Raw genomic sequence first — 27,458 nt, forward strand, 5'->3', positions numbered from 1 at the left:
TTTGTTGATGGTTTACTTTGCTGTGCAGAAGCTTTTTAATATGACATAGTCCTTCTTATTTATTTTCTCTCTTTTTTTTTAAATTTATTTATTGATTTTTTTTTTAGAGAGAGAGGAGTGAGAGAGAGAGATAGAGAGAGAGAGAAGGGGGAGGAGCAGGAAGCATCAACTCCCATATGTGCCTTGACCATGCAAGCCCAAGGTTTCGAACCGGCGAACCTCAGTGTTCCAGGTCGACACTTTATCCCACTGCGCCACCACAGGTCAGGCTATTTTCTCTCTTTTTGAGGTCTTCTTTCAACCATCCTTTCTAACTTAAATTCCAAATATAAATTTAATCCCATTGAATTTTTAAATTATTTCTGAAGTAGTATAAAGCCAGAGAATTATAAGTTGTGACATCCTTTATCTAATACTGTCTTTTTTTAGTACAGAAAGGGAAACTTTTGGTAACCTCAATATTTTTATGCTCTCAAACAATGTTGGTTCACCTGTATAGCCCTTTGGTTTTTATCTCCTCTTATCTCCATTATTCTTCTTCCTTTCAGAATCTTCATCTTTTTCATAAGGGTACTCCATACAATCCCCTCAAATAAGTAAAGAACTTCCACTTTGATTCAACTTTTGCATCTAATAAAATCTTCCTCTACCCAGATTTTTACTTACTCCACTCTAGAAATAGATTAGTTATGGCCTCACAGTTGGTGAGCACAATGATCTCTTTAATCATCTTTTATCTCTCTCAAAGAATGAAAGTTTGGTTTTTTTTAACTTGGAAAAAAAATATGCCTTACTTGTAGAAACAAACATCTTACTTTTTGGATCTGTTGCGCCTTAGATCCATATCATAACCATCATGGCTGCCACTTTATATTTGTTCACAATATCTGCTTCTGACTCTACTCCTCAATATCTGTGACAATTCTATTCCTAGATCTGAAGACCCGACTTATCTCTTCCAATGAATCATGACTCCTGACATTTGTTTTAGAAAATTTTCTTTCCATAACTATCTCTAATGAATTCTTCCCCTTTTAATGCCCAGGACTTCTCAAAAAACAATAATTCTGATTAAACATAAATTAAACTGATTTAATATAGACATGTATTAAAGCAAAACATATTCATTTGAAAAAATCTAAGAACTTTTGAGAAAAGAGTGAAGAATGGGGTAAAACCTGAAACATATCTCCTTAAATTATTTTTTTCTTTATATATAGTCTTAAGTTCTACAGCTGCCCATGGGATGGTAGAATTATTTGGGAGCATTTGTATAAGACAAACCTCTTATTGACTTGCTCTATTAATTTTACTTTGATACTTTACTTTGAAGATATGGTTAGAATGGTTTGGAATTCAATGACTAAGAATCAGGGATGGCTTCATAAGAGGAAGAAAATTTATTTTTTTCACACAAAAAAAAATTTATGTCCTTAAGAAGTATTTGCTCTTTTCAATTAACCTAAATTTATATTTTCATTCAACAATAAGTGATACATTGTCTCTTATTTATTTTAATTTATTCTCTCTAGCATTTCACTTTTTCTTAGTCTTCCTTTTTATAAGGAGAAAATTTTACGTACATGTTACTACTCTGAGGAATTTGGAAGGGATGCATAATGATGGGTATGTTTGCTTCCTGCCAGGCACAGTGTTAAATTTTGTGAGTACAAAGATAAGTAAAATGCAAACCTGGCTTCTTAAAGAATTCAATCTATTTGAGGAAGCAATATCTATGCAATCATTGTATAATTACTATTCAATATGATTTCTATTCACATAGATTGTAAATAAAGTTTTATAGATGAGTAGACAAAGCAATACTTAATTTTGTTGGAGAGGTTTAAGGTGTCACAGAAATTAAAGTGTAAATGTGCAGTGATATGAAGGGTGGTTTGCAATAGGGATATCTTGGCTCACCGCTGCTCAGAGTTGGCCTTTGAGTTTGAGGTAAGACTTATCCTAGGATGAACCATTACTTAGGTGCTGTCAGGATTGAAGGTGAAGCATGATGAAAACAGAGTCTCAAGAAGAATGTGAGCAGAGATCAACTCTGATTGAGGTATTCTAATCCAGGTTTGGGCCAACTGTCAGATTCAAGGCAACTAATCAACCATGTAGAGTTGGGACATTCCCACAACTTTATCTGAAAACAAAACAAAAAAGAGTAGAAACAAAGCACATACCCTTACATAACTATTAGGACTACAGTGGACAGATGGACACCAGCCATACAACTGTGGTATAGCTTGGGGTTTCTCAGAAAGAAACAGTGCTTAAAGAGAAGAGCATAAAGAGGCCAGATTACCTGTTTTCTCAAGAGGCAAATCCTCTAAGAAGTCATCTATAGCTCTTAATATCTGCTTTAGCACAGAGAGGATCAGAACATCCTTTAAAGGGTCCAGCTCCCACTCTGAAGCATAATTTTCAACCATCATAATGTTAAAAATAGGAATGTTGAGCATTTTTTGGACCTTTATTACCTGTGGAAAAATGAATTTAATAAAGATAAGTCATATCTAAAATTTGACTGAATTTAAATACAATTCAAAAAAGGAAGCAAAAACACAATTCTCTGTAGAATATAATTATAATTCAGGTAGTTATAGTTTTAAAATGAGGCTAACCTTGATTTAACCAGGCAATTGATTCATTTTTTTGTTCATCTGTAAATATGTATTATAAGCATGCATGCACACACACGCACACACACACAGTATAACACTCTTATAATAATAGCTGGTTACAGTGTTATTTACCTCGCTTTTAGAAGTCATAGATTGTTTCATGTTTAAAAAGTTATCTTGAAGAACTTCATGGTAATTTTTCACTTTAGTAAGCAAGGCTACCTGTGGTACACCTATATCAAGTAGATAAATTGTTTATTTTATATCATAATCAGCAATGTGTCAACAAGGTGATTAAATATGTACAAAATGAGTTCTCTATTGTATGATTTTAGAATTTGGAGAATAAAATATTTCCCATACATCCCAATATGGGACCTGAAGTTCAGTTATTAGAAGAAATTGCCATTTTTTTCCAACATAAGAGATTATTTCTAAATGCAACTAAATTCACATTATGTTGTAATCATCTACTACTCAATCCAAAGCATACATTTAAAGTGATTGTGGAGCAGGAGATAGGATGCTAAATCTTGAGAACTAAAAGGAACTCCAAGAAAGAGAAAAGGTGAGAAAGATTGTGTGTGTACATTTGTAAAAGCAAAATACACTGTTTCCACAGTTATAAGGACATCTTGCCTTCTCCCTGACAACAAAGAGATGAGTAAATCTCAGTCAGATCTTAACCTAAACAAAATTCTGCTTTAGTAACACATATTATAAATGATAATGCCTCAGGAAAAAAATGTATTGTAAATTAAGATTTCTAGGATGCCTCTGAGACTCCTTTAACAGAGCTTTTAGAATTTCTTCCTTACAGAAATATTGTGTTTGTGATTTCTATTATTAAGTGATGAGCTTTACTTTCTTCTCTTCATTCATTCCCTGAGGAATAACCAGTAACTGGGCAATTAAAACCTGGTCTCTGATAGAAGGCAAGACTCAATTGATATAAATAATGTCTTTTCCAAATCTGTTACTATGAAATTCTTCTCTTTCCAAATTAATGCATTATCTTCTTAGAAACTCTAAGTCAGCACAGTTACATGCATTATGCATTGCCATCACCATGGTATGCAGCCGTAGATCCTTAAAAACCACATTTCTAATCTAACCACTTCTATAACCCTTATTCAAAAACCACCATAATTTTAGATCTGTTAAATGCTTATATACTTGCATTGAGTATATCTAATGTCTAGTACAATCTTTAGATGCAGAACTTACTGTTCTCATTGTACAAAAGAGGAGACTAAAATTCAGTGTATTTGAGTTAATTTTCCAAAGATCAAAAGTTATGACTGCTAAAAAGGAAATCTAGATTTTTTTTTGTATTTTTCTGAAGATGGAAATGGGGAGAGACAGTCAGACAGACTCCTGCATACGCCCTACCGGGATCCACTCAGCACGCCCACCAGGGGGCGATGCTCTGCCCCTCCGGGGGTCACTCTGTTGCGACCAGAGCCACTCTAGCGCCTGGGACAGTGGCCAAGGAGCCAGCCCCAGCGCCTGGGCCACCTTTGCTCCAATGGAGCCTCGGCTGCGGGAGGGGAAGAGAGAGACAGAGAGGAAGGAGAGGGAGAGGGGTGGAGAAACAGATGGGTGCTTCTCCTGTCTGCCCTAGCCGGGAATCGAACCTGGGACCTCTGCACGCCAGGCTGACGCTCTACCACTGAGCCAACCGGCCAGGGCGAAAATCTAGATTTATTTAGCCACTAAGACCATGCTCTCTGTACATTAAACTGCATAGGTATTTTGTCAGGTTCTAAATATGTGGGTTTTCTATTGATATACTAAACAATGAGGCTCTGAAGTATAAATGCCCAAAGAAGTTTTACACTAAATTTTTTTGGAAGTTCAATGAGAGAATTCCATCCAGTTCTGAACCAAATGGAGAAGATATACTATGCTTCCCCGTAAGTAAAGTTAAAACATTAAATATTATATATAAATCAAATACAAAAATTGAAAAATGGAGAAAACACAAACTGGCTAGGGACCTTTGGGATCCAAGGAAAAATGTGATGGTGAGGTCTCTAGGTTTTCTTTCTACCTTAATGCATCCTATATTAGCTTCTGGAGAAGCCTGCAACTAGGAAATGCCAATTAGAGTTGGTAAAGAAATGACAAACTAAAGGGAAAGGAAGGGAAGGGAAGGGAAAAGAAAAGAAGGGAAAGGTAAAGAAAGGAATGGAAGAGAGGAGAAGGGAAGGGAAAGGAAGGGAAATGTATTCTTTCCAACCAAAGCAGGAGAAAAGGTATAACCTAGCAAGACTTTCAGATAACAGTTACATTATCTCAGCCAAGCACTACAGAAATAACTTCAGTCTCATCCATGGAAATATCTCTTTCCTTCTTCAACCTCTACCTCCTGCCATGGTAGTAACAAAACAACAAGCAAGAAAGAAGCAAGGACCTTTATATCTGCAGTGTGTGGTCCCCTTAATGATGTCAATGGAGGCTACATGTGAATCCTTACCTAGACTTCCACCTAAACCACAGTAATAAGGTGTTCCTTTCTTTCTGTACCAGTGTCAGAGAAAGCCAATGAGAAACTGAAACTTTAACCACCATTTATTCATCCAGCTTTAACAAGACTCTTGTCCCATGTGGTATAAGCATAAGCCACATAGGATCAATAAGAAAAAGTTCTTCTCTCTCAAAGGTGTTAAGCAAAACCTAGTGGGGAAACTGTACTTTCACTCCGACCAGCAAAATATCAGAAGAGGTCTGCTAAAAGCCAAGATTTAAATAAGATTCAGACCCTCATACTGTAGTACCCAAAATATCCACAAAGTAATCAAGAATTACTTGTCAGACAAGAAAAAGAAAAAAAAGAAAAAATATCTAACCTGACATTTGCAGAACATGCCAAAAATCATTAGCATACACATTAATTTTAAGCACCTATAGAACATTTATCAAGATATACTATATCCTGAGCCATAAATCAAACTTCAAAAACTTTTAAACAATTTAAATCAGAATGTGTCCCTTGACCAAAATAAAATCAATATCGAAGTCCATAACAGAATGATAACAGGAATAATTCTAAGCACTTGAAAGATAAACAATATAATCGACTAATATAATATAATCTAAATAATTCATGAGTAAAGAGAAAGTCTTAAGGGAAATAAATGTATTAAACTGGATAATAATGAAAAAATTGATGATTATGTCAACCTATGAAGAAAAACTATTGACAAAACTTCAACACCCATTCTTGATTTAAAAAAAAACCAACAAAACCTCAGGGTATTAAGAATAAGGAACTTCCTCATTTTGATAAAGAATAACTACAAAAACCCATTTATTGCTTAATTGCAATAGCCAAACACTATAAGCAATCAAAATGTCCTTTGAAGAGAATGCTTAAATAAACCATGATTTTTCTATACCAAGGTATTCTACTAAAAAATAAAAAGTAATGAACAATAGATATATGCAAAAAGTTCTATGCACCTCAAAGGATCTGAGACTGAGTGCAAAAAAGTGCCAAAAAGTGCCATACTGCATAATTCTATTTATATAACATTCTCAAATGAAAAAATTATGGAGAGAAGAAATTAATGGTTGTCAAGAATTAAGAATAGCCTGACCAGGTGGTGGTGCAGGTGGATAGAGTGTCAGACTGGGATGCGGAAGGACCCAGGTTCAAGACCCCGGGATAGCCAGCTTGAGCATGGGCTCATCTGGCTTGAGCAGAAGCTCACTAGCATGGACCCAAGGTCACTGGTTCGAGTGGGGGGTTACTCAGTCTGCTGAAGGCCCGCGGACATGGCACATATGAGAAAGCAATCAATGAACAACTACGGTGTCGCAATGAAAAGCTGATGATTGATGCTTCTCATCTCTCTCTGTTCCCGTCTGTCTGTCCCTATCTTTCCCTCTGACTCTCTCTCTGTCCCTGTAAAAAAAATAAAAATTAAAAAAAAAAGAATTAAGAATAGTAGGGGATTAGAGAGAGCCGTAAGTCAGATTCTTGTGGTGGTTGAATAATTCTGCATCTAGATTATAATGGTCAAATGAATCTACACATGCTAAAATGGCATAGAGCTACACACATAAATTAAAACTGTCAAATTCCTGGTTTTGATCATCCTGCTCTAGTCACGTAAAAAAGAGAGATGACTCCTCTATCAAGGACAGGAAAATAACATGACAAAAGCATTATGGCCATTTTGGTCTTTGAAGACTGAATAGTAGTAGGATTTCAGACCTTTCCTTCAGTCATGACTGTGGACATTTTTGGCCTGCTGTTCCCACCAACCAAACCAGGGCTTAGCCTGTGAATAAAGGGTACATGGCACCTCTTTGTGCCCCCTTTGCAACTTCCTATGAATCTATAATTATTTCAAAGTCAAACATTTTTGTTATGTAAAATGAGACTCACCACAGTTTAATACTTCTTTTTGAATTAGTTTGAACTTTTCCACCATTTCAGAGGAGAGACTACTGATAGAGTCACTACTGAAGACATAAGCCACACAGTGAATCCTGTCCTTCAGTGATGGAGACATGATGAAGGTAGGATGTTTTGATGTGATTGGTTGCTGGGAACTAAACTGTTAGAGAAACATAAGGTAACATTAAAAGCAGGGGTCGGGAACCTATGGCTCGAGAGCCAGATGTGGCTCTTTTGATGGCTGCATCTGGCTCACAGACAAATCTTTAATAAAAAAAAAATAACGTTAAAAATATAAAACATTCTCATGTATTACAATCCATTCATTTCCTACTGCTCATGTTCATGGTTGCGGGTGGCTGGAGCCTATCACAGCTGTCCACCAGGACAACACCAAATTTTTATTGGATAATACATAATGTACACGGGTCATTGTATGGCTCTCATGAAATTACATTTTAAAATATGTGGTGTTCATAGCTCTCTCAGCCAAAAAGGTTCCCAACCCCTGATTTAAAGAGTCTCTGGGAGTGACGTCACTGAAATGGCGCCGTGAGCAGCGCGTCCAACAGATCTCCCCAAAATCTCAACAAATTTATCAACTAGAAACAGAGAAATTTATCCTCGGAGCATTCCGGAGTTACACACACACACTGAAAGCAAAAGGACTGTTGCTAAGGAGAGAGTACACCTGTGGTGAGTCAACCCACACGTGCAGCTGCCCGCCCACACTCGGGGACGGCAGCCTGAGCGCTGGCGGCCGCCCCAGCATACCCTGAGAAACCCCGCGCGCGCCCCGTGCCGCGGTACCCGTCCACTGGCGTGCTGAGAAACCGCGCGCGTGCCCCACCCCCCAGCCACGGTCCGGGAGGGGCGCCAAGGCTGTCTTTCCTAGTCAGGAGATTCTCTCCGTGGGCGGGGCACCTCACCCAGCCATTCAAGCTAACAATCAAGCGCTGGGGGGAGGGGCGCACAGACAGCCTGAAATACTTTCTGGAGCACAGCTACGAAACCAATCACTGAAATTAGCTTAACCCACGAAATCTACGCACCCACGGGGCTCTAATTGATAAGATCTCTCCCAGTTCAGCGATCCAAGACAAGAGGCGTGCTTTTTTTCAGTGCCTTTCACTAAAGGGGCGGGGGCAACTTCTGATTGACAGAGCCTCCATATTCAGGGATATACCTAACAAGAGGGACTTGGCAGATATTAAGATCCATAAAGCAAACAGCGACTAGTGCTTCTTCTTCTCAGCCAAAACAGGCTACCAAGTGTGGAAAGCCTGGGTTGAGTGGTCCAACTGAATGATAGGCACTGAACAGTCACCTTGACAACAATTGACTCCCAGCCCCACCTGATTACTCTGGAGGCTCTGACTGCCAGAACCTTACCCAGAGCCTTGCACTGAGTGAGGATAGAGTGGGGATTTCCCAGCTCTTTGAGCCTCTTACTCCCCAGACAGAAGCAGTGGCAGCCTCATAGCTGGATCACCAGGCTGCTAATTCAGGAAGGGGAGACTAGGAAAGAGACTCCAGGAAAGCAAACTCTCTCATGGTTGGATTCTGCAAACGCCAACAAGCCTTGACTACCAGCGAGACTAAAGCCAATTATATGACATTGCCATAGAATACCATCAACTGCAAATTCCTACCTAAGAGTGACACAGGGGCAGAACCTGGGGTACAGAGTCACCAGCCAGGGGAGAAAAGAAAAAAGGAAGAAGTTAACCTCTCAAAATCAAGAAAAATCCACAGACTTTATAACTTGTTCCACTAATTCTTTGTTGTTATTGTTTCTTTCTTCTATCTTATTGCCTTTATTATTATTTCCATTTCTTCCACCTCGGTCCTTTTACTCTCTGCCCATCTTATGCTACCCTTTTCTTGAACTACACTACCCATGAGTGTTACATTTTATTTCTTTTCTTCATCCTAACTCTCCTTTAGGGTTACACTCCAAAACCCTTAACTCTCACTCTCTCCCCTTTTGTTTTTTTTTTCCTTTCCTTTTTTTCTTCCTTCGTTTCTCTCTTACTCTTATTTTTTCCTTTCTATTCATTTCTTCTTTTCTCCTTTTACTTTTCCTCCTATTTAAGCCTCAACCACGAACAAATTATTTAATTTGGGACTCAAGTTTTTGTGCGTTTTTTTTTTGTTGTTGTTGTTCTTTTTTTTTCTTCTTCTGCTTTTGTTCTTGGTTTTCCTCTATTTGTTTGTTTTTGTGGCATTTTGGGCACTTTTTACATTGCTTTTTAACTCACTAGCATTCCTCCCAACCCAAAGTCTCCATTGTATTTAGTCTTCGCTCAACTTAATACAACAGATTTTTACTTATTATTTTTATTTTTATTTTTTTATTTTTTAATTATTGTTTTTTCTCTCCTTTTTTCTGTTTCCCTCTCATCCCTCTCATTATATCTCTTAGTCGACCATCACTTACAAGCAAATCATTTTATGCTTGTCTAAGATTTTATCCCCCCCCCTTTTTTTTTTTGTATTTAGTAGGTCCCTACTCCCTTTTTACCCCTTGAACTCTTCACCCCAAATTAGGCCCTCCATTATAGGCAGTTTTTGTTCCATTTAGCATAATATAATTCACCGGTCAACACAATATTTCCCTAAGGAGGTGAGAGGAGAAGAAGAGAAGAAAGAAAAAAGGAGAAATAATAAATTATTACTTTTTTTGTGGAGTGTTTTCCTTTTTTCTTTTTTTTTCTTTTTTACTTTTTATTTTTTATTAATTCCAATTAACACTATCATCAAGACCACCTTCAGATGCCAATAAGAAAAAGGAAATCGAACATTATGGATACAAAAGACAGAGAGGTAACACAAATAGATGTGGAAAAATCTATGGAGAAAAGATTTAACATATTGGAAGCCTTGGAGCCAAATGACAGAGAATTTAAAATAGAAATCTTAAAAATACTCAGAGATATACAAGAAAACACAGAAAGGCAATTTAGGGAAATCAGAAAACAACTCAACGATCACAAAGAATATATTACCAAGGAAATTGAAACTATAAAAACAAATCAAACAGAAATGAAAAACTCAATTCACGAGCTGAAAAACGAGGTAACAAGCTTAGCTAATAGAACAGCCCAGATAGAAGACAGGATCAGTGAAATAGAAGACAAGCAACTTGAGGCACAACAGAGAGAAGAAGAAAGAGACTCAAAAATAATAAAAAACGAGAAAGCCCTACAGGAATTGTCTGACTCCATCAGAAAGAATAACATAAGAATAATAGGTATATCAGAGGGAGAAGAGAAAGAAAATGGAATGGAGAATATACTCAAACAAATAATAGATGAGAACTTCCCAAGCCTGTGGAAAGAATTAAAGCCTCAAATTCAAGAAGCAAACAGAACACCAAGTTTTCTTAACCACAACAAACCCACTCCAAGGCACATCATAATGAAGATGACACAAACCAATGACAAAGAAAAAATTCTCAAGGCAGCCAGGGAAAAGAAGAATACAACATATAAAGGAAGGCCCATTAGATTATCATCAGATTTCTCAGCAGAAACTCTACAAGCTAGAAGAGAGTGGACCCCAATATTTAAAGCCCTGAAAGAGAGGAACTTTCAGCCAAGAATACTATACCCATCAAAGCTATCCTTCAAGTACGAAGGAGATATAAAAATACTCACAAATACAGAAAAGATGAGGGAATTTATCATCAGAAAGCCCCCACTCCAGGAAATACTAAAGGGGGTTTTCCAACCAGATTCAAAGAACAAAAGAAAACATAACCACAAGTAACAGCTCCACCAAGAAAACAATAAAACCAAACTTAAACTGTGACAACAAAAGAAAAAAAAAGGGGGGGGGAGAAAGGATGAAGATTAACAGTAGCAAAGGACGATGAAGCGCAGAAATACTCACAAGAAAGGGTACTACAATGAATATGGTAGGTACCCTTTTCATTACTTAATGGTAACCACCCTTGAAAGAACCACCACAAAAACACTTGACTTAAAAAAGGTAGCAACAGAGGAAAGAAGTATGGAATACAAACAAACAAAAACAAACGATAGAAAAACAAAAGAGAAGAATCAAACAAGATACAAAACTGACAGAAAGCAATTTATAAAATGGCAATAGGGAACCCACAAGTGTCAATAATTACACTAAATGTAAATGGATTAAACTTACCAATAAAAAGACACAGAGTAGCAGAATGGATTAAAAAAGAAAATCCAACTATATGCTGCCTACAAGAAACTCATCTAAGCAACAAGGATAAAAACAAATTCAAAGTGAAAGGCTGGAAAACAATACTCCAAGCAAACAACACCCCAAAAAAAGCAGGTGTAGCAATACTCATATCTAATAATGCTGACTACAAGACAGAAAAAGTACTCAGAGACAAAAATGGCCATTTCATAATGATTAAGGGGACACTGAATCAAGAAGACATAACAATCCTTAATATATATGCACCAAACCAAGGAGCACCAAAATATATAAGACAGCTACTTATTGACCTTAAAACAAAAACTGACAAAAATACAATCATACTTGGAGACCTCAATACACCGCTGACGGCTCTAGATCGGTCATCCAAACAGAGAATCAATAAAGATATAGTGGCCTTAAATGAAATACTAGAACAACTGGATATGATAGACATCTCCAGGACACTTCATCCCAAAGCGACAGAGTATACATTTTTCTCTAGTGTACATGGAACATTCTCAAGAATTGACCATATGTTGGGCCACAAAGACAATATCAGCAAATTTAAAAAAAATTGAAATTGTGCCAAGCATATTCTCTGATCATAAAGCCTTGAAACTAGAATTCAACTGTAAAATAAAGGGGGAAAAACCCACAAAATTGTGGAAACTAAACAACATACTTCTAAAAAATGAATGGGTCAAAGAAGAAATAAGCGCAGAGATCAAAAGATATATACAGACAAATGAAAATGAAAATACGATATATCAGAATCTCTGGGATGCAGCAAAAGCAGTAATAAGAGGAAAGTTCATATCACTTCAGGCCTATATGAACAAGCAAGAGAGAGCCGAAGTAAACCACTTAACTTCACACCTTAAGGAACTAGAAAAAGAAGAACAAAGACAACCCAAAACCAGCCGAAGAAAGGAGATAATAAAAATCAGAGCAGAAATAAATGAAATAGAGAACAGAAAAACTATAGAAAAAATCAATAAAACAAGGAGCTGGTTCTTTGAAAAGATCAACAAAATCGACAAACCCTTGGCAAGACTCACCAAGGAAAAAAGACACAGGACTCAAATAAATAAAATCCAAAATGAAAGAGGAGAGATCACCACAGACATCATAGATATACAAAGAATTATTGTAGAATACAATGAAAAACTATATGCCACCAAATACAATAATCTAGAAGAAATGGATAAATTCCTAGAACAATACAACCTTCCCAGACTGAGTCATGAAGAAGCAGAAAGGCTAAACAGACCAATCAGCAGGGAGGAAATAGAAAAAACTATTAAAAACCTCCCCAAAAATAAAAGTCCAGGCCCAGACGGTTATACTAGTGAATTCTATCAAACATTCAAAGAAGACTTGGTTCCTATTCTACTCAAAGTCTTCCAAAAAATTGAAGAAGAAGCAATACTTCCAAACACATTTTATGAGGCCAACATAACCCTCATACCAAAACCTGGCAAGGATGGCACAAAGAAAGAAAACTACAGACCAATATCTCTAATGAATACAGATGCTAAAATACTAAACAAAATACTGGCAAATCGAATACAACAACATATTAAAAAAATAATACATCATGATCAAGTGGGATTCATCCCAGAATCTCAAGGATGGTTCAACATACGTAAAACAGTTAACGTAATACACCATATCAACAAAACAAAGAAAAAAAACCACATGATCTGAGCCCTGGCCGGTTGGCTCAGCGGTAGAGCGTCGGCCTAGCGTGCGGAGGACCCAGGTTCGATTCCCGGCCAGGGCACATAGGAGAAGCGCCCATTTGCTTCTCCACCCCTCCGCCGCGCCTTCCTCTCTGTCTCTCTCTTCCCCTCCCGCAGCCAAGGCTCCATTGGAGCAAAAAAAAAAAAAGATGGCCCGGGCCCTGGGGATGGCTCTGTGGCCTCTGCCCCAGGCGCTAGAGTGGCTCTGGTCACAATATGGCGACACCCAGGAGGGTTGCAACATGGCGACACCCAGGATGGGCAGAGCATCGCCCCCTGGTGGGCAGAGCGTCGCCCCCTGGTGGGCGTGCCGGGTGGATCCCAGTCGGGCGCATGCGGGAGTCTGTCTGACTGTCTCTCCCTGTTTCCAGCTTCAGAAAAATGAAAAAAAAAAAAAAAAAAAACCACATGATCTTATCAATAGATGCAGAAAAGGCTTTCGATAAAATACAACACAATTTTATGTTTAAGATTCTCAACAAAATGGGTATAGAAGGAAAATATCTCAACATAATAAAGGCCATATATGATAAACCATCAGCCAACATCATATTAAATGGTGTAAAACAGAGGACTTTCCACCTTAAATCAGGAACACGACAGGGGTGTCCACTCTCTCCACTCTTATTTAACGTGGTGCTAGAAGTTCTGGCCAGAGTAATCAGACAGGACAAAGAAATAAAAGGCATCCATATCGGAAAAGAAGAAGTAAAGGCATCACTTTTTGCTGATGATATGATCCTATACATCGAAAACCCAAAGGACTCCACAAAAAGATTACTAGAAACAATAAACCAATACAGTAAGGTCGCAGGATACAAAATTAACATACAAAAGTCCATAGCCTTTCTATATGCCAACAATGAAATATTAGAAAATGAATTCAAAAAAATAATTCCCTTCACGATTGCAACAAAAAAAATAAAATACCTAGGAATAAACATAACAAAGAATGTAAAGGACCTATATAAAGAAAACTACAAGGCATTGCTAAGAGAAATAGAAAAAGACACAATGAGATGGAAAATATTCCTTGTTCTTGGATAGGAAGAATAAATATAATTAAAATGGCCATATTACCCAAAGTAATATATAAATTTAATGCAATTCCCATCAAAATTTCTATGACATTTTTTAATGAAATGGAACAAAAAATCATCAGATTTATATGGAACTATAAAAAACCCCGAATAGCCAAAGCAATCCTAAGGAAAAAAGAACGAAGCTGGGGGCATTACAATACCTGACTTTAAACTATATTATAGGGCCACAATAATCAAAACTGCATGGTATTGGCAGAAAAATAGACACTCAGACCAATGGAACAGAATAGAAAGCCCAGAAATAAAACCACATATATATGGTCAAATAAGCTTTGATAAAGGGGCCAACAACACAAAATGGAGAAAAGAAAGCCTCTTCAACAAATGGTGTTGGGAAAACTGGAAAGCCACATGCAAAAGAATGAAACTCGACTACAGCCTGTCCCCGTGTACTAAAATTAATTCAAAATGGATCAAAGACCTAAATATAAGATCTGAAACAATAAAGTACATAGAAGAAGACATAGGTACTAAACTCATGGATCTGGGTTTTAAAGAACATTTTATGAACTTGACTCCAATGGCAAGAGAAGTGAAGGCAAAGATAAATGAATGGGACTACATCAGAATTAAAAGTTTTTGTTCAGCAAGAGAAACTGATATCAAAATAAACAGACAGCCAACTAAATGGGAACTGATATTTTCAAACGACAGCTCAGATAAGGGCCTAATATCCAAAATTTACAAAGAACTCATAAAACTCAACAACAAACAAACAAACAATCCAATAAAAAAATGGGAAGAGGACATGAACAGACACTTCTCCCAGGAAGAGATACAAATGGCCAACAGATATATGAAAAGATGCTCAGCTTCATTAGTTATTAGAGAAATGCAGATCAAGACTACAATGAGATACCACCTCACTCCTGTTAGATTAGCTATTATCAACAAGACGGGTAATAGCAAATGTTGGAGAGGCTGTGGAGAAAAAGGAACCCTCATACACTGTTGGTGGGAATGTATAGTAGTACAACCACTATGGAGGAAAGTATGGTGGTTCCTCAAAAAACTGCAAATAGAACTACCTTATGACCCAGCAATCCCTCTACTGGGTATATACCCCAAAACCTCAGAATCATTGATACGTAAAGACACATGTAGCCCCATGTTCATAGCAGCACTGTTCACAGTGGCCAAGACTTGGAAACAACCAAAAAGCCCTTCAATAGAAGATTGGATAAAGAAGATGTGGCACATATACACTATGGAATTCTACTCAGCCATAAGAAATGATGACATTAGATCATTTATAGCAAAATGGTGGGATCTTGATAACATTATAAGGAGTGAAATAAGTAAATCAGAAAAAAACGAGAACTACATGATTCCATACATTGGTGGAACATAAAAACGAGACTAAGAGACATGGACAAGAGTGTGGTGGTTACCAGGGGTGGGGGGAGGGAGGACGCAGGAGGGAAGGAGGGAGACATTTAGGGGGAGTGGGAGGGGCACAGAGAAAACTAGATAGAGGGTGACAGAGGACAATCTGACTCTGGGCGAGGGGTATGCAAAATAATTTAATGAGAAGATAACCTAGACATGTTTTCTTTGAATATATGTACCCTGAATTATTAATGTCATCCCATTAACATTAATAAAAATTTATTAAAAAAAAAAAGGCTTTCAACAACAACAAAAAAAAAAATAAATAAATAGTCTCTGATTTCTGACCTGTGGTGGCGCAGTAGATAAAGCGTCAACCTGGAAACGCTGAGGTTGCCGGTTCAAAACCCTGGGCTTGCCTGGTCAAGACACATATGGGAGTTGATGCTTCCTGCTCCTCCCCCCTTCTCTCTCTCTCTCTTCCCTCTCTATAATGAATAAATAAAATCTTTAAAAAAAATTTTAGGCCCTGACCGGTTGGCTCAGTGGTAGAGCATTGGCCTGGCGTGCAGGAGTCCCAAGTTCGATTCCCAGCCAGGGCACATAGGAGAAGCACCCATCTGCTTCTCCACCCCTCCCCCTCTCCTTCCTCTCTGTTTCTCTCTTACCCTCCCACAGCCAAGGCTCCATTAGAGCAAGGTTGGCCGGGGCGCTGAGGATGGTTCCATGGCCTCCACCTCAGGCGCTAGAATGGCTCTGGTTGCAACAGAGCAATGCCCCAGAGCAGAACATCGCCCCCTGGTGGGCATGCCAGGTGGATCCTGGTTGGGTGCATACGGGAGTCTGTCTGACTGCCTCCCCGTTTCCAACTTCAAAAAAATACAAAACAAACAATAAGAAAAAACAAAAAAAAAAGAGTCTCTGATGACCTTTTTAAGACAAAATTCATTCTTCAAATGTGACCACCACTAACGTCCAACAAAATCTTTCCCTCTGCCAATTCCTCCTTCTCGATTTATTAGTGGTGCCCCTTCTCTATTACATCTCCACTATAAGCATAAAGCCATTATATCTTCTTTATAAAAATACCACTTTATTAGTTTGGTAAAAAAAAATTATAATTATCCATAATTTACTACCTAAAATGGAAATATTTTAGGAAAGTGTAGTATATTTTTAAAAAACGTATTTCAAATCTCAATCACCAGGAAAAAAAAAAAAAGAACTACCATTAACAATGTTACACATCATTTAAGACTCCTGTCTAAGACTTTTTCATACTTACATGAACTAATGAGTAGAGAGAAAAGGAGAGAGAAAATATAATGAATATCCCATTTAAACTAAAATACTATAATTTCTTTTCATTTTACAGGGGGGAAAAAAACAAAAGTATAATTGAAAAAAATACCAAATTGCAAATTCAATTTTATATTTCCTTACCAAAAGACAATAATCTTTCTAAAATTAGGAAAATAGATTACAAAACATAGATTACAAAAGACTGATTTATTATTTTTTAACTATATGTTTCAATGTTGGATGGAATTGATTCATTTTTTTTCTGCTGTGAAGAATGATGTTAGTAGGCTCATAATTTTTCTCTTTTTTATTTGTTTCTGCTCCTTGTGTCCTTCTGTCTTCTTAAATTGTGAGCTCATTGAAGATAAGAGCCATGTTCTTATTCAACTATGTGTTTCTAGTAACTAACATAGTATGTGTCACAAAAACGGTATCACACCCAATATCTAAAAGAAAGTTGATGATGGTTAACTTTTTGAGAATTAAAAGTATATCATTTCATTTATCTTTCCAGCCACCCTATGTGATGGGCATTATTATTACCTACAATACATTTTATACATGAAAAAGACACAGTGACAAGTATATGACCTGCTTATGGATACACATCTAATCAGTGGCAGAGTCAACCTTTGGAGTTATGTACAGTATTTAAGTAGTATTAAATAATGAAGACTAAGTATTCATAGTATAACATCACTCTTCATCCAAAAAAAAAAAAAAAAGGTTAATCATTCCAATGTGTTGCGTAAGTGATAAAAAAAAACTGTGAGATTAAACTTCTTCTTTCGTATAGTTGTACATCATAGCAAAGAGTGATATAAACATGATCTTCTCCTGACTTTTTACTGGTAGTAGAATCCTGCCTTTTGTCTATATTTCTTAATACTACGGAAATATAGTTACTCTACTTATATGAATACTTATTTAAAATACAGTAGTACTGGTTAGTGTTGAAATCACCTTATAATAGTAGATTATGCCTTATGGAGTGAAAATTCAACAGAAAGTATAATAAAAATTATTTGAAATACTTTTGAGATTAAAGGGTTCTTACATGGTATCTGTCTGGCATGCAGCCTTTTAAGATGTGAGGTATGTCATCCATACACAATCCTGCTCCCTCTCGTTCATCCAGCCCCATAGAGTCACACAACTTAAATGGCAGAGATTCTCCATCTTTTCCATCTTTAATAGAATATATCCTATACTGAAAGAAAAAAAAAATCATATGTAAAAATTACATTCTTAAAATAGCATTCAAGACATGACAACAGGAAAACCAGAGACTAGTTTATATTTAACATTGTTGTCCTCAAATATTTTGGTCTCAGAATCATCTTAAACTCTTAAAAATTAATGAAGATTCCACAGATATTTTATATGAGTTATTTTTATTAATATTTAACATAAAAATGAAAACTTAATTATAAGTATTTCTTAAATCATTTTAAAATGCAATCATGAACCTATTATATGTTAATTTATACAAGATCTCTATAAAAAAATTAAAATAGCTTTCAAAAATATTATAAAAAGAGTAGGATTGTTTTATTTTTTGCCAGTCTCTTCAATGTCTAGATTAAGAGAAGATAGCCAGATTCTAGTGTCTGTTTCTGCATTTAATTTGTTGTGATTTGTTGTTTTAATTGACATATATAAAGAAAATCTGACTTCACACACATATATATAGTAGAAAAAGAAAGAAAAGAAAGGAAATACTCAAAACAACAGAGTTACGTACTTAAGTACATTTACTTAATTTTAAGATCAGTATGTACATTCATAGTTTCATTGACCATTAATTTATTTCCTTGATTTGAAAAAGAAAAAAAGTATTAAACATAATCATTTTAGAGAATTTTGGATATTCCTCATTAATATACATCAAAGCTCAACAAGTGATAATTTCTCAACTGCAATATGTATCCTGTAACATTTTTATACTCTGTTAGCTGAAATTCACTAATCTATCTTATGTTTTGAATATATCTTTTATCCACACATGATCTATAACCTGATGCACTGGTGATTTAAAATATCAGTTCACTTACTTATCTAGATTTTCCAAATATTGGCAAATTTTATTGCACAATATTAAAACATCATAGCAGTTGATACCACCAATAGTCTCATCAGATAACTAACTGTGGGAAAGCTACAACCTCAGAGTGGTCGATACATGTTTCTTAAAGTTCTTAGGTTTTTGTTGACAGTCAAAATATTATCATTGGTAGCAAGTACTATTGGTTTTCCTTGGAGTAATAGGTTTGCTTCTTGCATTTTCAATAAAAACATTTACTAAATATGTGATATGAATAAGCAAGTCTGTCAGTTGTTTTTTCAATTAAAAATTTATGTTACATAAGAAAGTTCAGGTCACAATTCAATCACACTCATGCCTTTGCCCAATGACAACCATACTTTGATATGCATTAGAAGCATTTTATATATACTTTTCATTTCATTACACAGAATATTAAGATATTAAGGTTATGTCCACTTAAAAGTTGTGTTTAAATAAAATCAATAATTGTTAGTGATTTCTCAAGGATAACCTTATTCATATATAAAACACTTTACTTTTTTTACTGCAAGCTCAATAGTAAGAAAAAATACAGTGGGTACCAGTAGTATCGATGTCATTACTTGATTTTTGTTAAGATGCCAATTGATAAAACTAAGTCTGTATGGCCAATTCAAATGTTAACACATTAGAAAATGCATCTTAGTATTATAAAAAAAAATTTAAGCTCACAGATTCAATAAATGGGTCTCAAAAACCCTCAAGGGTTCACAAACTTCCTTTTGAGGAACATTATTTTAATAAACCTTTCCTAGATAAACACATTCAACCTAATCCCCCCCGCCAAAATTTTTCAGTCGCACTCAGAAAATTTTTATTTTTTGGTCAAATACACTTCTAACATAAACACAACTATGGAAAATTTTAGAAGAATTACTAAAAAAATGTGGGAACTGTCTTTCAGAGACACCAGACAACACTTTAACTGCAACTTTTAACCACAATCCTCTCTTTTTACACCAGGAAGGTTAGAACCTTTCTATGACCTATTGCAAACTGTAAGAAAGTCAAGAGCTCCCACTGGGCTTTAAAATGCCTGAGAGTGATCTCATTGGAAATTTTGATCCAAGTAAGTGAGACTTAAGTGCCTCAACTTTAAAAGAAATATTAAAAGCGTGAGTTACAGACTTAAGTACAATTACTTAATTTTAAGATTAGCATATACATTCATAGTTTCATTGACCATTAATTTGTTTCTTTGATTTTTATTGGGAACTTCAATTCTTCAAAGAGAAAGGTCTCTGGGCCCTGGCCAGTTAGGTCAATCAGTTAGGATGTCATTCCAAAATGACAAGGTTGCAGGTTCGATCTCCAGTCAGGGCACACTTGATAAGCAACCAATGAATGCAGGACTGAGTGGAACAATAAATAAATGTTTCCCTCCCCTCTGCTCTCTTTCTCCCTTCCTCTCTCTGTCTCTCTTAAGAAAGAGAGATGTTGAAGGGAATAAGGGAGAGAGGGGATGCATTTGGGGTGACACTAGAATCTATATAAACACAATTAATTAAATAAATAAAGATCAATCAATAAACAATTAATTAAGCCAGGGGGTGGGGTAGAAAGGTTTCTGAACAATAAAATATTATTTCCTTCACAAATATTCTCTTGTGTTCCTTCAGTTTATATAATATCTGCATTTCACGTGGAGTTCAAGATCTATATCTTATCTGAAAGCAATGCCTTTGTAGTTTTCAACACAAAAGGGAGAGAGCGAAATTCTGTCCTAATTAGTACCTCTATTATAGCATCTGTTACATTGAATGATACTTGTTTATTACACACATTAGTTTCTAAGATCCCTTAACAAAGGGACTAAGTACTATTTGTATTTAGGTCTCTATTGCTAACATAATATTTAGCAAACAGAAACATTTCAATCAAATGCTTAATGTATTGAATCACTGTTGCAGTATATTGCCTGGGCTTCTGTGGATACCCTGATGTATCAAAATAAAGCCATTCCCATCATAGAATATGGGTTACTTCAAAAAACAAGATGTGGCCCTGGCCGGTTGGCTCAGCGTGCGGGGGACCTGGGTTCGATTCCCGGCCAGGGCACATAGGAGAAGCGCCCATTTGCTTCTCCACCCCCCACCCCCTTCTTCCTCTCTGTCTCTCTCTTCACCTCCCGCAGCCAAGGCTCCATTGGAGCAAAGATGGCCCGGGCGCTGGGGATGGCTCCTTGGCCTCTGCCCCAGGCGCTAGAGTGGCTCTGGTCACCGCAGAGCGACGCCCCGGAGGGGCGGAGCCTCGCCCCTGGTGGGCGTGCCGGGTGGATCCCGGTCGGGCGCATGCGGGAGTCTGTTTGTCTCTCCCCGTTTCCAGCTTCAGAAAAATACAAAACAAACAAACAAACAAACAAACAAAAAACAAGATGTGACACTTGAAAATCCAAAACAATGCTTTCAGTTATTGAATATGACATGACTAAAACGAGCCATTACTATGTTATGCTAACTTTTGCACTGACAAGTACAGCATATTCCCAATCAGAAGACAGCAATATTAGGTTGTAGTAACTATAGATAAACACAGCTTGATTATAAAATTGTATATTTATTCTTTTTATTATTCTGTTTGAGTGTAAGATAACATTTTGACAAGCATAAAATGGAAGTTTCTAGATAAATATTACACAATTTGTAGATCTTTAGAGTAACAGTTTTAAATGGTATTAGTATTTATTTGCTTAAACATGTTTGTTTACAAATAAGATAAGTGTTTGCAAGAACATTACAGACTTACCTTTTGAAGGCTGACCCACCAAAGTGAATTGTTGTTTTGTTGTTCATTATCATTTCTTGTAAAATGATCTTATATAATAGAAAATTATTGTATTGCATAGTTCTCATTATTTATTTTTACAAAAAGAGAAAATCATTTTAGTCCAGACAAAGCCACGTGGGACATGAATAAAAGGATACATTAAATATAATGACTGAAGATTACCACAAAGTTTTTAAATTTTGTTGCTGTTTTTTACAAGTGCCAAAATTAATCCTTCATTTAACCACTTTTTGCATCCATAAAAATAGAAAGCCTTGCTGTATAATATAGCTGCATGGAAGATATTTTCATGTAACTTTTACTCCCGTTTTACATTTGATTTAGCATTTAATTGTTTGTAGATTAACAAGAGCTTACTGGTCTGAGAGAAAACGGCCAAAAAAATTACCTAACCTAATAATTGTAATTTATAAAAATCCTCAGGAAATCCTGAAATACCTTACCAGTTCAGTGGTCCTGGTGGTATCAGACCCCACCGCAGCTTGACAAGTCATGTGGCCATGGAAAACAGACTTCACTGAATTGAAAAAACTGGACTTTCCAGACCCAACTGGACCCAGCAAGAGAATACGAACTTCCGAAGTCAAGTCTCCATAGGGTCTGTAAGCTCTGAGGTCTTCTAGGAGTCTTTTCCTGTGCCTGTTAAAATGCAGTAGTTAAACACAACACCTGAACCTCCATAAATAACAGCACAATTATTCTGGAACTTCTTGACTCTATTTTTAAAAATATGTCTTGTGCCTGACCAGGTGGTGGCACAGTGGATAGAGTGTCAGACTGGGATGTGGAGGACCCAGGTTCGAGGCTCTGAGGTCAGCAGCTTGAGCCCGGGGTCACTGGTATGAGCAAGAGCTCACTCAGTCTGCTGTATCCCCCCCGGCCAAAGCACATATGAGAAAGCAATCAATGAACTAAGGAGCTGCAACAAAGAATTGATGCTTCTCATCTTATTCCCTTCCTGGCTGTCCCTCTCTCTGTCTCTGTCACACAAAAAAGTATGTGTTTTGTTAGTTATTATTTTTATGTTAGCATCTTTTATTATATGATTTTAGTGGTCTAAGGTAATGTACTTTGTGCTTGGAGGAAATACATTCGTGTATATCTAACTAGAGTTAAATATTAACCAGAAACCAAATCAAACTACTTGCCTTAGACTACATAATGTACAGTAATAAGAAATGTCAACAACACTGAAAATGAATTACTATTTTCAGTAATAATACTATATTAAGAAGAAATAAAAACAAAATATATGTAGTGCAGATATTTACCTATAAATTTGGGAAAGGAGGTTTTAGTTTTAAAATTTACTAAAGTTTTTCATAAATTTTATTTATGAGGAAATGATTCAGAGGCATTACTTAAAATAGTCATTTATCTGGAAAACTTTGAATAGAACAGGTCCAAAATAATACCTGAAATCAAATTGTCATTGAGTGGATTTTTAAAGTTTCACAACTGGTCGTATTTTTGTTTGGCTGCTGCTATTCTAAAAAGCTTTGAACATATTATGACAGTAATATTGTAATTCATCTTTATCACTCCAAATGATTTTTATATTACTATTTCATTGTCAGTACGATTTATATAATGGTCTAAATGAAATGAGAAATAGCCCAAAAACCTAACTTACTGTATGGCTCCTGCTATCCTGTTTATGTAGCCTCCATCCTCTATTCCTATAGAAAATAAACACAGCATTACAATTTTTCAAACTTCTTTAGTTCCCTTTTAAAATTGGCCAAGGTCTACCTCCTAAATAAGGCATTGAGTATGCTTGCATTACCCAGAGATGAGCTGTTCAGTTAGGAGTTAAGGTTGGTAGCACAACAAAAAGAAGTGGAAAAATTACCTCCCCAATACATTACTTCAGTCTGGAAACTCTCAAATAACAATGCTTGGAAGCTTTAGGACTGACCAGAAAAAGAGCTCATGTGTCAAAATAGACCTGCTCTGATAGTAAGGACTCTCTCTCTCTCTCTCTCTCCCTCCTGTCTCTCATCTCCATCTCCATCTTTCTACTTACACTTCTCAATTTACTTTGCTCAAAGGGGCCTGTACCTTCCAATCTCCCAGGTTTCATTTTAGAGTTTATGAAAGAAAAATTTGATAGCATGAAATTTGTTTGCTTTTCTCATTTTTCCTTATGTTTATAGATTAATTTTGACCTGCCAAACACAAGGACTAGGAAGAGAATGTAGGACCATCTCATTTAACATACCTTCAACTCGAAAAACTTCATATTCCAAACATTCTGAGCGTTCAGGATAATTTAATTGCAATTTATTTCTTAATAATGTATGTATATAAACTGTGAAATCTTCTGGTGTTAAGGAAAAAAGTTCCTCATGAGAAGAGGAATAAAATATCAATTTTTCAGAAGTAATTTTTGGTGCTGCATTTAAAAATTCAGTTATTGCAGTTTTATTATTTTTAATTGAAAAATACAAGGAAGAAGTTTGATTTCCAGAATCTTCACACATTTCAGGATATTGACCACATATAAAGGCCCCAACAATATGATTGGGCAAGTAAACCACTGTTAGTGTGGACCCCTGCCGACAGCACCTATTCACCATCTCCTCAGTGCTACGGCCGTGGACACGGGACTTATAAAGTAGAGTCAGGGAAACATTTCCAAGCAGCTTTTGCAGACTCTTTTCCTCATTCCATGTCAATCTGGTTGTCACTGCCATTGTTCTGTATCTAATGGATAAAATAGTAATAGATTAAGTGGAATGTACAGCATAGTGATTTAAAGTACAATTTCTGCTTCTAGTTTCAGTAGCTAATTTTTCCTCTGACCTAATTAAAACATGTTAGTTGAATTATAAGGCAATAGAAATGAGCAATAAAAGGTAGATATTAAAAATAGATAATTTAGAAATAAAATATAATTACAATTTTCAATCAGTAGACAAAATTAACTACAGACTGCATAAAGAACATAGAAAATTAATAAATTAGAATTAGGATCAGCAAAATTTTTCTTAATAATGAATAGTAACTTTTCAGATTTTGTGGCCATGGTCGTTGCCACAGTTACTCAGCTTTGCCAGTGTAATGCAACAGCTGTCACAGAGAATATGTAAACAAAATAGGCATGACAGTATTCCAAAAAAACTTTCTTGACAAAAGCAGATGGCTGACACGTAAGCCTTAGTTTACCAACCCATGAACTAGTAGATAAAAATGAGGAATTTATGCTGAAAAGAGCTCACAAATAAAGAAACTGAAATATGAAGTGTTAACAGAGTAGCAGAATAAACTATTAGCCATCATGCCAATTCTTTTCATGAGAAAAATTAGAAATGCAGAATAAACTGTAAAATATATAGATTTGAAAGCATTGGAGAGCTAACAGAACAATTAAAAATTATTTTATTGCCTAAGATTTGGAAAAGAAGTGAATACAGACAGGTAAGTTTGGCATTTGGGAGCATATTTCCCTAAGGTTCAACTATTAATTTTAGAGGAGGTACCTGAGATCATGAGAAATTAACCAAAGTGTTTGCTAGACTCATAGGGTTAAGGAAATATGACACAAGAAGCTTCCATCCAGACTGTGGGTTAGGATTGTGGAGAGGCACAGGGAAGAAATAAAGGTGGATAGACTGGAATTAGATTGAATTTCATCTTCTAGTAATCTCAATGTGATAAGGTTATAATAAATGAGAATTGTTTGTGCTTCTAGATGCGTAATGCATGCAAAATAAAACCTGTCTAAATGAAGAGAACACTTTCTTAACTTCAAATTATTTCTGCAATTTTTTTTTAATATTCAATGCCTCACATTGATCATAAACACAGGGGAGCAAACAAAACAACATGGTAGAAAACCAAGAAAAAAATAGCAAACAAAAACAACCCCATAATGATATTGGAGTTACCCACATAGATTTTTAAATAACTATGCTTAGTTTGTTCAAATAATTAAAAGATAAGCTTGATTGGTTGATGGCAAAATGGGAAAAATTGAAAAGACAAAAAAGCAATTCTGTACTTTAAAATCTATATATCTGAAATGTGAAATTACAGGATACATTTAACAGCAGGTTATACATACTTGAAGGAAAAATTAGAAGAAAATACATCAAACTGAAGCAATGAGACAAAACAAAAATTTGATGCAACTATATAGAGATTATACCATAGTTATTCTCTACAGTTCCTTGTGTTTAAAATTTTCATTAAAAAACAGAGCATATGAAAGTCATAAGTATGATCATTAGCAGCAATTTCATTCTGAAACTCTTTTCTCAAAAAATTAAAAAAAAACTTTTTCAAAAAATAGAAAGGCCATTTTCCTCACACACACAGATCAGAAACATTAGATGGTTGGAAGTCACTTACCTCTTTTTAACAGTTGGATCAGGCTTAAATAATGGAGTATTAGCTGTTCTGCCCTGTTTATGTAGCAGCCACACTTCAGAGACAGAAGGTTCTGCTGAGATCCCTAACTTCCTGTTTTAGAAGAAGGAAAGTGAAACTCAAAGCAGCAGTCAAGTGCCATTAAATTTAACAGGGTGACATTGATCAATAAGGTATATAGGTTTCGGATAAACATTTCTATAGCATTTGAACTGTGGATTATGTTGTATACCCATCACCTAAAGTCAAATCATTTTTCATTACCATATAATTTATCCCTCTTATTCCCTTCCACCTACCTCCTCCCCCCACATTCCCTTCCTCCTTCTTAGGTTTCATTTCTTTAACCCTGCCAGTACAAGTTTCGTTTCAGGGCTTGCAGCAGGTGACCAACCACAAAGGAATGTCCAATGTCAAAATTCCAATGAAGTCATGGACGGTTGAAACTGCTGACAATTGAAAATGCACCAAAATCCATAATTGGTGAAAAGCACTCCTGCAACCAGATAGCGACAGCCAATCAGAAAATGCCTACTATCCTTCTTACTTCCCTATCCTTACCCTTAAAAAGTGGCCTGAAGACTGTAGCCACTGCTGCTCTCTCCCTTAGGAGACAGCCCAGCAGGTTTCCTCTCTTTAAAGCCTGTTACACTGGTCTTTCGGACTCCGATTGATTCTATCACTCCTGATAACCACTTCACTTTTATCTATGTCCATGAGTCTCAGTTTTATATCCCACCTACGTGTAAAATTATATAATACTTAGCTTTTCCTGATATACTTATTTCACTCAGTATAATGTTCTCAAGGTCCATTCATGTTATCATAAATGGCAATGTCATCATTTCTTATGGCTAAATAATATTCCAGTGTGTATATGTACTACATCTTCTTTATCCAATGCTTCTAACAAAGAACAATTTGGTTGTTTCCATGTCTTGGCCACTGTGAATAATGCTGTGATGAACATGAGGGTGCATGTGAAGACATACCAATGTGTTTGAGCTTTTGGGGAAGATACACAGTAGAGCGATTGCTAGGTCATATGGTAGTTCTATTATTAATTTTTTGAGGAACCACCATACTTTATTCCATAATGGTTGTACCAATTCGCATTCCCACTAGCAGTGAATGAGGGTTCCTTTTCTTTCCACAGCCTTTCCAACACTTGTTATTACCTGTCTTGTTGATAACAGCCAATGTAGCAGATATGAGATACTTCTCATTGTGGGTTTGATTTGCATTTCTCTAATAGCTAGTGAAGATGAGCATCTTTTCACATATCTGTTGGCTATTTGTATGTCTTCTTGAAAGAAGTATCTGTTCAGGTCCTCTCCCCTTTTTTAATTGGATTATATGCTTGCTTGTTGCTCCTTATTGGCGCTGTTGTTTGCAAATACCATCTCTCATTTTGTTGGCTGCCTATCTGTTTTGTTGTCAGTTTCTTTTGCTATACAGAAGCTTTATAGTTTAATATAGTCTCATTCATTTATTTTCGCCTTTACTTTCCTTGCC

General features: G+C 36.1%; 1 protein-coding gene across 4 annotated transcripts in view; it reads right to left on the reverse strand.

The window, feature by feature from the left end:
* Window positions 1-26,276, reverse strand: part of IFI44L (interferon induced protein 44 like) — a 28,969-nt gene extending 2,693 nt beyond the window's left edge. For 2 of the 4 annotated variants that reach the window (XR_010730430.1, XR_010730431.1), the window contains exons 1-10: window positions 26,243-26,276; window positions 25,926-26,036; window positions 23,794-24,278; window positions 23,206-23,251; window positions 22,016-22,211; window positions 17,757-17,909; window positions 7,024-7,195; window positions 2,760-2,860; window positions 2,309-2,483; window positions 1,921-2,146 (exon numbers count right to left, since the gene is read on the reverse strand). Coding sequence is in view for 2 of the 4 variants with exons in the window: in XM_066268820.1 (XP_066124917.1) it covers window positions 2,106-2,146; window positions 2,309-2,483; window positions 2,760-2,860; window positions 7,024-7,195; window positions 17,757-17,909; window positions 22,016-22,211; window positions 23,206-23,251; window positions 23,794-24,268 (1,359 nt within the window). In the remaining 2 variants the exon portion in view is untranslated. Of the gene's footprint in view, window positions 1-1,385; window positions 2,147-2,308; window positions 2,484-2,759; window positions 2,861-7,023; window positions 7,196-17,756; window positions 17,910-22,015; window positions 22,212-23,205; window positions 23,252-23,793; window positions 24,279-25,925; window positions 26,049-26,242 lie in introns of those variants that run through there. The other 2 variants (XM_066268820.1, XM_066268822.1) reach the window with 2 other exon arrangements.
* Between the last annotated feature and the right edge of the window lie 1,182 nt (window positions 26,277-27,458).

The sequence above is a fragment of the Saccopteryx bilineata genome, chromosome 3 (genome assembly GCF_036850765.1).
Source record: "Saccopteryx bilineata isolate mSacBil1 chromosome 3, mSacBil1_pri_phased_curated, whole genome shotgun sequence".
Classification (NCBI taxonomy): domain Eukaryota; kingdom Metazoa; phylum Chordata; class Mammalia; order Chiroptera; family Emballonuridae; genus Saccopteryx; species Saccopteryx bilineata.